Genomic DNA, 11209 nt, shown 5'->3' on the forward strand with positions numbered 1-11209 from the left:
TTTATTTTCTTGTTTATTTATTTCACGTTAACTGGTCTAACCATGATTCTTTGTCATGGCGTTCACATTGCACATGTATTAGGACACTGTGAAGAAAGGAGCAGGAAACAAGCAGGCAATCCATGTTTCAAGAAAGAGTGCACATCCTCTGTGGCCCGATTGGGGGATGAAGGCAGATGCTATCTTACGTTGGCTGGACACTGCGAATGCTTGCGTATGCCAAGGTATGTCTTCCTGCCCCATCTAAATTTATATTCCAAAGTGTTGTGGTCTGAAGTCAGGTGTCCTAGTGCGTTTAAAATCAAATTACAGTGCGCTCTAGCCACTTTACACCATTACTACTTGGTTGAAAACGTCCACAATTATAAATGAGAACTGGTGTTACCAATTTGAAATTCTGTGCCAATACTCCTCCAACACTAACCAACTAACACATTCGGAGAATGAGCTGCCTGTCAAATGACCGAAATAATGTTCATAGAAATCGTGCAAACTGTCGGGCGTCATCAAAAATGTGCACAGTAAGCCCATGCCTTTTCAGTGCACTGTATGTTTTTACAACCACCCAGTAATGATGCCAGTTACTTTTGTTAATGCTGACCGGAGAAGCAACAAAAACACTAGAGCAGCTATAATAGAGTCAAAAAGAATACACTGGTTCTAAAGCATTTGCTTGCGGAAACATGCTTACTGTCCCATTAGCTGATAGTTCCTTTAATAACTTTGTTAGCTACTTCTACTAATTCAAGACTACTCACCCGACCATACACAGGATTGGCGGCAGCTAGTACACTACAACGTGCATTCAGCCTTGCATGGATGCCCGCCTTGGAGATGGTGACACGACCTTGCTCCATGACTTCGTGAATGGCCGTGCGATCCATGTCCGACATTTTGTCAAATTCGTCAATGCAGACAACGCCTCTGTCAGCGAGAACCATAGCACCAGCCTCCAGACGTCTGTCCCCTACAAGAGGAAAAGAGTGCCATGAAAAACTTTAACCGGAACACTCAAACTGCATGTTAATCTATTACAAATGAAAGCACGCTCATGGTCGACAGCAAAGTGTATTTTACGAAGGATTGACTATCCGGCTTGCATTCTAAACTCTGACCCACCTAGAAATAAATGTAACTGCAGTAGCTCACCAGATGCAATAGGCAATAACCTCCACACTGCAACGGGCCTGTTTTCCAAGCTCCCTTACCTGTCTCCTGATCAGTAGTGACTGCCGCTGTGAGACCCACACCAGAAGAACCACGTCCCGTAGTGGCCACAGCCCTTGGCGCCGTGTGAAGGACATATCGCAGTAGCTGAGATTTGGCCACCGACGGGTCGCCGATGAGCAAACAGTTGATGTCACTGCAAAAAAAAAAAAAAAAAAGAGAGAAAGAAAAAGCCAATGTTGATGCTGCCAGTATATCACACACAACAAAATATTTCTTTGAAGCGGTCCTGAACTACCCCTCGGGCTTGCTGAAAAAACACAGTCCTCGGATAGCAGACGCTGCTGCGAATGTCTCAGCCAAATTTTGCCGTCGTGTGCATTGCGTGGAGCTTACAAGCGGAACACGAAATTAGCCTTTCCTCAAATGCTCCTCAATCTTTTATGGATGCTTCATTTCATCATGTAGCAGATTCCCACGCGTAGCTGCTATTGGTCAATAGCTGACATCAATCAGGAATGGTTTTTGGACCAGTGTGCTTCTTCCTACTGTTACTGTATGTATTTATTGATGCAGTTTAAGAAATGGGCTGAAGTAAGGAAAAATCTGCTTCTGAATTTAAAAATAATCACATACTTCCGCAAGAAGCCGACTATCGTCTGTCCACGCTCGGCCGCGGCCGTCCCCCTGGAAACCAAACTTGGGCCACCCAGCTTAGTGTGGTGTCGTAGCCGTCCGGGTTTCGCTAATTTCAATAAGTTTTGAACACTCAACTAGCCTCGAACTACCCGAAACTTAAAGTCAGATCACTTGCACGCTTGCCAACGTGCACTCACTCCTGGCCGCTCCTGGTTAGACGCCTCAGCGGACTTCACTTCGTATTGAGCATTTCCTAATGTTTCAAAACTTAACAAGCACAGACCACTTAACAATACACATTGGGCAGTTCTCTGCCAGGAAAGCCATCTACAAGTGCACACAAAGCACGAAGCCATGTGATGCCACATTCTATCAGCCAAGCTGTTTGGTGTGAACATTAGTATCTAGGACAAAAAAGCTCTTTATGAAAGTTTTCGTGCACCATTGATGCCTAGAAAAAAAAAAAAAGTTTCAATTGTTTTAGACCTAAAAAAGTATGACTGGCAATTTTACTGTACTGTCAAACGATCATTTTAAGGTGTGCAGTTAAGTTTAATGCCCAAGGAACAGTCAATGGCAAAAGTTCACGGGTCGTAGGTTCTGTCAGTAAGTTGAATTTTGCAGCCGTATTTGCTCACCATCATTAAACTAAACAACACTGTGTAGGTTGCATATACTAGTATTAGCATATACTAGAACTGGAACTTCAAATGCAGATGACTTCTGTTAACTCAACATTGATGCAACTGACGGAATTTATTTATTTATGCAACAGGCCAAATTAAAACCAGAAAAATAAATGTTCAATCTCATTGGTGCATTTTTTGTCAGTACCTGATCCTACCATGCCTCGAATCTAATGTGCACTCGATTTCATGTAGCAGGCCTCCCACCTTGGTTACAAGAAAAAGATGAAAACTTGCAGTCTAACCATTACACAATGGAAATTTATCTACATGGCTGTCGTATATACTCTTGGGCAGCCCTTTATTGCTATGGGCCACAGCATGTTTCCCGTGCAGTCTGTGTCTGATGTTCAACATTTCTTGAATGACTCTGCAACCACTGTGAATGGTATGGTGGCCCACGGCTAGGCCATAATCACCAATTCACCATAGAACAAGAAAAACTATGACAAACCTAAAACACACAACACGGCTTTGCGGCTGCTCTGTTTGTCAGATTCCGCAGTCCGTTAACACATGAAATTGTGGGAATGCAGCCTCCCGAGTGCTGGTACTCCACAAGCATACCAACACAAAGCAACTGACCCTCTCAGCCTGGTTCCATTGGGAAGGACCTTTTCTACGCCTCCCAGAAGAAGACACAGCAGCGCCCTCTTGATGTACTCGTGGCCATGGATAGATGGTGCCAGTGAGCGAGCCAAAATCTCAAAGACATCCTAAAAAGAAACATCCAAGCAATTGATTTGCTAGTCACATCCATTCTAATCCAATTTGCACGCACAAAGCGAACAATTCGAACAAATTCTCAGGCCCCTTCAAGTTCGAAGTGTGGAGATTTGACTGTATTAAGCCACTAAATATGTGCACGGTACTTCAAGACATGAAAGTAAACATCATGAATGAATGAACAAATTAAAACTTAATTGAGAAGAACACATCACAAATGAGACTAATAATCTTAAACACAGCCAGAGAACCACACAGGACAAGCGCGTCCCATGCAGTTCTCTAGCTCTGTGTTCTTTGTAAGGTCCGATTTGTCCAATTTACCATTTAGCTCCAAGTAAAAGCTTTACATTTCAACAAAGGAAACTTGTACATTCATCACGCCTGATACCTGTATAAGTCTGCATTTAAACATTTCACAAATAAACGTGTAAACCTTCAGGAGGCTGTGCAGTGCACATAGAGCAGCTGATAATCAGGCCCCATTACAAATAGCGGTAGCATAAATGTAACTGCAAGTTACACACCCCCTTCTGCTTGCTGATGGCCTTGCACTTGTTCACGTCCTCAACGGAAATATTTGGAGCCACTTCCTTGCTCAGCAGACGAATGTTGTTGGAAATCAAGATAGACCTGAAATGGAGGCACACAAACATAACAGAACAGTGAACTACGAGGCATCGGCATTTTCTACAATGGGATAGCACAATGAAGTCCTGCAAAGATGGCAAAATAATTGATATAAGGTTTTACTTATATGTAAACAAGCTCAGATCAATACAATTCAAAAAAGAGAGTATTTCTGTTTGAAATGTCATGCCGCTGAACTTCTATGATCAGGAGAAGGATTATGATATACGTATATCACATCTTTGTTTACGTAATAAACACTGTCACCAGAAAATAAACATGGTAGCCACAGACTTTGCACAGTGCAAAATTACGTAAAGGAAGGTTACTGCTGAATTTAGCATTACGGTCTGCCTTTTGAACCGAAACACTAGCACAGTTAGAAGGAGTACCTGTGCCCAAGTTTGTGACATCAGCAACAAATAGAACATGGGTCACTGCAGTGAACGAGAGGAAGGGGAACCAAAGTGCCAGATTTTTGTTCGTTGCAACCATATCAAGCCAACAGATCATGTCACCACAGAAATCATCAGGAAAATTAATTGGTAGTTTTAGTTGAAGCGTAGAAATGACAGGCTAATAAGAAATGAGAGCAGATGCAAAAACAATCGCCACTGGTGGGAGCTGAACCCACCAGTGGCAAAATGTCTTTCGTTTACTCTCATTTCTAATTAGCCTGTCATTTCTACATTTCAATTAAAACTACAATTTCCCCTATAATTTCCTTGGCTTAATATGTTTGTTCACTGTAACGTGATATTTCTGCAGTGTGTCAAAGTAAGATTGAATTTCATTACTGCAATATATCTATACTTTATATTTGTTTGTTTCAGATGTGCTACTTTCACGATTAACACTGTCCTATTGTTTTTCTATGTATCACTTTTGCCATGTAATTACATGCAAATACCATATGGGCCAAGTCAACCTGCAATCATGGTGTTTAGCCCGCTGACCATCCAGCCTATGTACGGTCAATCAACTAATTAACACAAGCGTCTGCATGAGATTTGTGATGAGGACCACCGCCAGACCAGATATCCAGCCAGAAGGCGCGCATAATACACCAAGCTGCAAGCGGTCCATAAGCTCCAGTCATGAGACCTCTGATTAAGCTAACGACTAGGTGGGAGCAAAATACTACAAGGTACCGGAATGTGCCACTGGTGAATCCTCCCTGCTTTCCTGGCAAGCAGCGGTAAGTGCCAACGACCTGCACTCTATCGCCGGGCTTGCACTGGTCAACCAGGTCCCCATCCACAACCGCATCGACGAATCGAGGCAGCTGACCAGCGGGGGCCTTTTCTGGCATTTCCTGGATGCTTAGCGTCTGGTGATCCTTGTATAGTGAGAGTCCGTACTCTGTCTCCAGAAGGTTGCCATCTTCATCCTATCCACAAAGTTCAAATCAAAAGTTACTCATTACTTCAAAGAGGGGTAAAGGGTACAGAAACTAGTACCAATTTCGGTAGTAATAATGACCAAAATGAATAATTTTGCACAGTTCACAGGCTTCATGCTTCACCAAGTTGTCATGCACTTGCAGGGTGCCTTCTGTGTCACTTTTCCAGAAATCCCAAACTTCTGCAGCTTTCCCCTAACCGTGAAATTTACATTACTGATAAAGTGGCAAACCATAGCAAGCATATCTCTTGAGCAGCCACAATGTTCACATTCCTAAGAAGCACTTAAAGAAAAAAAAAGAAGTAGCAGATGACAGAAGAAAGCATTGCCATACAATGCTAACCATTAAATGCTTTCCTGATCAGTGCTATGCATTTCCATTCCCGGTACAAATGTAATCTGTCAGAAGAGCCTGTTAGACTGAAACAGAGCTTTAAAGGAAAGCAGCACAAAAGTCCTTGCAAATTGTCCTTTACAACTGGTAAGCATTCTTGATTTGATTCTTTCTTTTTCTTTTACAGTTGTTTCTTGTAAAATTTCACAATTTTCCCAACTGTCAGCTTTCTAGACTCCCTGACAATTGACACAGCACGTTGCAGCTTCTTACTAATTTACACTATGCCATGTCACAAAAGAGGCTCGACTTCCCAACAGCTGTTACAAACCAGACCAAACACCAGTCCCTGTAGCTACCTTGTCAAATATTGGAAGTTTATTCCCTTTAACATGGCTTCATTTCCTTTCATGTACCTTTAGTAATGTAATAATGACACAGCTCAGCATGCATACTGGCAAGCAGACCCCTTTCTGAAGTTCTCAATGACCAATGCGACACAGAATGGCAGCAGTGCGGCACCCACCTTTGTAGGATAGACTGCAGTCGATGGGAAGGCATCGTAGGACGTGAGATCAGTAAAGCGACGCTCTAAAGTCTTTTGTGTGGCTGGGCAGTAGTGGATGCTGTGCATTATTTTAGGACGCACAAGTGAGCCTGCAAACACACACACACACACAAAAAATTCAGATCAGGAACCTAGAGTTACACAGAATAACAAGAGGCATGAGCTCCGATTTTTTACGTGCCGAAGTTGTGATCTTATTATGAGGTATGCCACTGTAAAGGACTCCGGAGTAATGCATCTAAATATAAGTAGACGTACGTCTTTGCACTTCGCCGCATCAAAATGCAACCGCCTTGGCCTGGATCAAACCCATGACCTTGAATTCAGTAGCGTAATGCCATAGCCACTGGGCTACCGCAAAGGACATGGTGTAAGAATAGGTTAGGTGCTGACACTCACAGCTCCCCGAGAGGGAGAGTGCGGACTGATCGCGTTTGCAGATGACTTGTAGTCAGCGGTAGTTTTCGCCACAAGAATACAGATGGTGCTGTAGTATGGGGGCGCAGGGACCCGCACTGCCCGCGCTGTGTGCATTCGGAAATTTGCATGCTCGCGGGCTGAACGCACCACGCCGTACACGTGCTGAAGTGTAGTTGCTGAAACTCTCCTGTGTGTGTGTGTGTGTGAAAGCTGAAGGTGTGAAACATGAACTCAAAGACAATGACCTACGTTGGTCTGGCATCAGAGGCGGCAAACAGTGGCGAGCTTGCAGACCATGCTTTTGTTTTGATGTTCTGCCCATTTGGTGAAAGTTATGCTCAGCCAATAGGTGTTTTTGCAGCAAAAGGTGCCACAAGGGGTACTATTCTTGGACAGTTGCTCCTCCAAGCAATGTTACTAATGGAGGAAGCTGGAGCAAAAATTCATGGCTTTGTCTGTGATGGAGCTTCGACAGACAGGAGTATGTGGCAAACACTGGGTATAAGTGGTTCACTAGAAGCATTGCCGGAACTCCTTCACACATCCGAGTGACCCCACACGAAAAGTTCTTAAATTTTCTGATGCTCCCCACCTTTTCAACTGCATCAGAAACTATCTTTTGCAACAAAGGTACATGAAGGAGGAGGGACTTTGGATAAGGTGGGAGGACTATGCAGCAGTTTATAAGGAAGACCAAGTGAATGTTGGAGCTTTGAAGGTATGTGCAAAAATACATTCCCACATTTATCCAAGCAACTGTAATAAGATGCAGGTAAAGCTTGCTACGCAAGTGTTCAGTCGCTCGATGGGGTCAGGTATTGAATTTTACAGAAACAGTTGTGTGCACAGTCTGGGAAGCACTGAAGCCACACAAGAGTTTACTTGAAACAGAACAGCGCAGTTTTCACGGGGACAACCAGGGAGAAACCAATTCGCCCAAACATCTGTTTTAACAAGAGTTTACATTGTTTCATAATAATCTTTCTGATGTCTTGAACTGCCTATTTCCTCATGAAGGTGTCACAAAGCATGGATCTGACCTAGGCATATTGTCACGTGGGGTAGAACAGTTGGATAACTGGGAAAAAGAGCTGCACGGTGGACATATCACAAAAGATATGTTCCTGACAAAAAGCACCTCTGAAGGGCTCCGAATTATCTTGAGATCAACTAAAGAGCTATGTGAGGTTCTTTTGCATGAGTACAAGTTCAGATACATTCTTACATATAAAATGAACCAAGATCCAATCGAAAGATTTTTTTTTGGCAAAATAAGAGTTGCTGGAAGTCGGAGTGTTCATCTTTCAATGCCAACATTTTTGCAACTATATAATACAACGTGCATTTATAGCCTTCTGAGGCCTCCGAAGTTTGGGAATTGCTGCGTGGTCGATGAGAAGCTGTTACCAGACGCATCCGATTTCAGAGCCCTGATCGAACTAGGCAGTGCAAGCAACTCTTCGCCTGGCTTCATTGATCAGCTAAAAGAAAACTAATTCTTGTTGAGGACTGGGAATGTGAGGATGGTACCACAGTAAACGAGAATGATACAGCGCAAGTAATTGACTGCATATTCTACGATGTGGTTAGATTCTTGAGACAAAAGTTAATGAAAGCCACCAGTTGCTATTGTTGCCAATCTGCTTTTACTATTCCGGAAAGCAGCTCTGCCGAAGCATCCCTCACCAACACAAAGAGCAGAGGTGGACTGTTGCAGCCCAACTTGAAGCTCGTTGAGCTCTTGAGAGCAGCTGAGGAGTACTTTGCAAAGAATGCAGACAGTCAGTCTGCGTACTGAGAAACGATGGCACTTGAGCTTGACACAAAGAGTGTGACCTTTCCATGTGCTGAGCACAAAACAGAAATCGTTGCATACATTCTGCACTATTTCTTAACAATGAGAATTAGACAGCACTGCAAGGCTGTAAGCATGAACTTGAAGAAACAAGCTCAAGAGAAAAAATAAAGCTAGCAAAACTTTATTCATCGTGAATTTTGTTGCCAAGTTTAGAGAATATGCTAATTCTCGTTATGCTTCTTGTGAATGTATGTTACAAACAGTTTGTGCCATGTAATGTATAGCTTTGTGACAATTAAGTATATGTTCAGCCCTTTTTTCAGCATACCATTCTTAACATTCTATCGATGTATAGGAGCACTGTACACACCACCAGACCTACTTATAGTTTTTATATTATAAGAACGCTTATTGCACTCATGAAACGACAGTAGGAGAAAAATTATGCATATTCATGGACAACAGGAACACAAAATATACTGCTCTAGGAGCTGCGCTGGATTTAACCGTGTGACATGCACTTCATCAAGCTGTACTGCAACGGCTTGCTGTATTGGCGCAAAGTACAGCCATCATCACCTCAACACTAAGCAAAAGACTGAGCAGGGGCCGTGTGTTGAGCAAAGCTTGTAACCAAGCACATGTGTAAGCTTCGAGATGCAATGGTTCAAGGTGCTTTGAGGAAGTTTATGTTTGTTTTGCTTTAGTTTGCCGAGACATTGGCGGGAGCAACTAGAATATACAATTGATATACATGCCTCAACATATGCCAGCTATCGGAGTTATTACAAAAACACCGGCGAGAAATCAGCTGCATATCCACTTAGATAATCAGCTTGGTTACTGCAGAATCCCAGAGTGTTCATCCATGTGCATACTTTTCTTCGTACCCCGACATCGAGCGCGACAAATGGGCGAGGCTCGGCCTCGATAACCTAAGCAGCACAAATCAGTGAGCCTCTGACTATTAGCATCACATGTCGCCGGGAAATGGAAACAGCATAGGCAGCAAACAAAATCTGGATGCTGCGCCGGCTGCAGTGTCATCACCTACTAACTTAATTTTCTTACACTGTGGCAAATGGTTACGAGTGATACAGCATCTACGAAATGAATGTGAAGCTTGTTTGACAGTTAAAGCAGTGAACTAAATTCATCAAGTGACAAGCTCAAAATTTCTTTACATTTGTGCACTCTTTCAGTGACAAATACTAAAATTTAAAGTTTACAAGGAATGGTTATATAGTGACTACAAATAGTTTTGCACCATCTAAAATTATAATTTCATTTCTGGATGTACCTGTACTGCAACCACAATTGACAACTATGGTCATAAATGAGTCTAAAGTTGCCAAAATGTCACGAACTCGGAAACTTCACTGTAAATCATGCATGAAATTGTTGAAGTACACTGATACTAAATACCTACGAATAAGTAACAACAATAGTTATCACCAGTACCTTTTAAATGTCTTCTGACCTTCTGTAGTGCATAAGTATATCCAACCGAAGCACTTCACCAATGCTATTAACGAACAACATTTAATGTAATCTAAATGAGCATATGAAGTTGAATGATTAGAATGAAGCTATTATTTCCATATCGCTAACTGCTAAACTGAAACAACAGCGTTTTAATGCATTCCTCTACCCCGTTCCTGTAAGTTGTAAGCATCATGTACCACAAGCACTGGATAATGAAGGGTAGGCAATGGCGCACAGACCACTTGAATGATCCACATCGCACACAGGCCACTCACACTTTGTCACAATTCCTTCTACGCATACAACTCCACCAAGGTAAGCAGAATGGAGTGTCCTAGGTGTAACGTGTTTGGATCCGAAGCTGGAAAAGAACAAGTCGAATGCTGTCAGGATAAAGATATGTGAAATATGAGAAAACAGAAAGTTGAAACGAGCACGCACCTTCCTTCTAAGCCAATATAGTATTCATCTCGTTCTTTAGCAAGCAGTGGGTCAACAGAGATGACCATTTCCTTGAGTGCGCGCTGGAAGGCGATGATCTCTTCGCTGGAGTGATTGAGCAACCTGAGAAATCAACAAAACCCTGGGTAAGAGGTATTGAAACGCAATCACACAGCATTTTAGCGCATTCGGAGGACAGGTATAAGATAAAACAATCACTGAATACAAGCAGGAAATGCCATGTCAAATAGTCCAAGGAGAACGAAAGCACTATCATGTGAAAAAAAAAAAAGCGCATACCACACACACACACACACACACACACATCACAACACTCGCAACACATTAGACATCGGCACTTAAGTAACAAAAAGAGGCTGGCAAACGTGTGACGAAAGTGCGATATCGCATATGGCGCACCGAACGTGCTGCTCGGGCGCTTTCCCGCGCTATTCTGGCGCGAGGGCATTTAAACATTAAAAGGACTTAGTACCCTTTAGCTCTGGCGGCATTCTTCTTGCGCAAGTCGTTGACGTTGACGATGATCCTGTGTTCTTTCTTGGTGACCAGATCCTTGACTTTGTGGCTGTAAAACCCTTGATCATCCTGCGTTAGAGGCAATGCGGTAAGAGATCGCGGACAATGGGGCTGCCGCGCGCTCTGCGTGCGGACCGGTCAAGGAGCAATTTCGGACTCGCCTCATCGTCCAAGAATTCGAGGTACTCCCGCTGGTACTCCCGGATCCGCTGCTCAGCGTCGGCGTCGACCATTTCGTGACTAAACCGTCGGTCTACTCCACCCTAAATCCACTGCACTATATCCAGAACAGCGACTGCACCTCTCAGCAGCTTGCCTCGCAACAGTTTTGGCGCCAAAAAGAGGGGCACGTGACCTGAGCTTTAAACGATGGC

At 43.3% G+C, this 11209-nt stretch overlaps 1 protein-coding gene across 1 annotated transcript in view; it reads right to left on the bottom strand.

Annotated features, from left to right (window-relative positions):
* The window catches only part of Mcm3 (minichromosome maintenance 3), a 39281-nt gene extending 28116 nt beyond the window's left edge, over positions 1–11165 (bottom strand). Inside the window, exons 1-10 of the mRNA XM_050184782.3 lie at positions 10997–11165; positions 10792–10904; positions 10299–10421; positions 10133–10218; positions 6113–6243; positions 5000–5238; positions 3746–3851; positions 3078–3208; positions 1209–1363; positions 759–967 (exon numbers count right to left, since the gene is read on the bottom strand). Coding sequence (XP_050040739.1) covers positions 759–967; positions 1209–1363; positions 3078–3208; positions 3746–3851; positions 5000–5238; positions 6113–6243; positions 10133–10218; positions 10299–10421; positions 10792–10904; positions 10997–11068 — 1365 coding nt within the window. The 5' untranslated portion in view covers positions 11069–11165. The remainder of the gene's footprint in view (positions 1–758; positions 968–1208; positions 1364–3077; positions 3209–3745; positions 3852–4999; positions 5239–6112; positions 6244–10132; positions 10219–10298; positions 10422–10791; positions 10905–10996) is intronic.
* Between the last annotated feature and the right edge of the window lie 44 nt (positions 11166–11209).

This window comes from Dermacentor andersoni, chromosome 4, assembly GCF_023375885.2.
Source record: "Dermacentor andersoni chromosome 4, qqDerAnde1_hic_scaffold, whole genome shotgun sequence".
Taxonomy (NCBI): Eukaryota; Metazoa; Arthropoda; class Arachnida; order Ixodida; family Ixodidae; genus Dermacentor; species Dermacentor andersoni.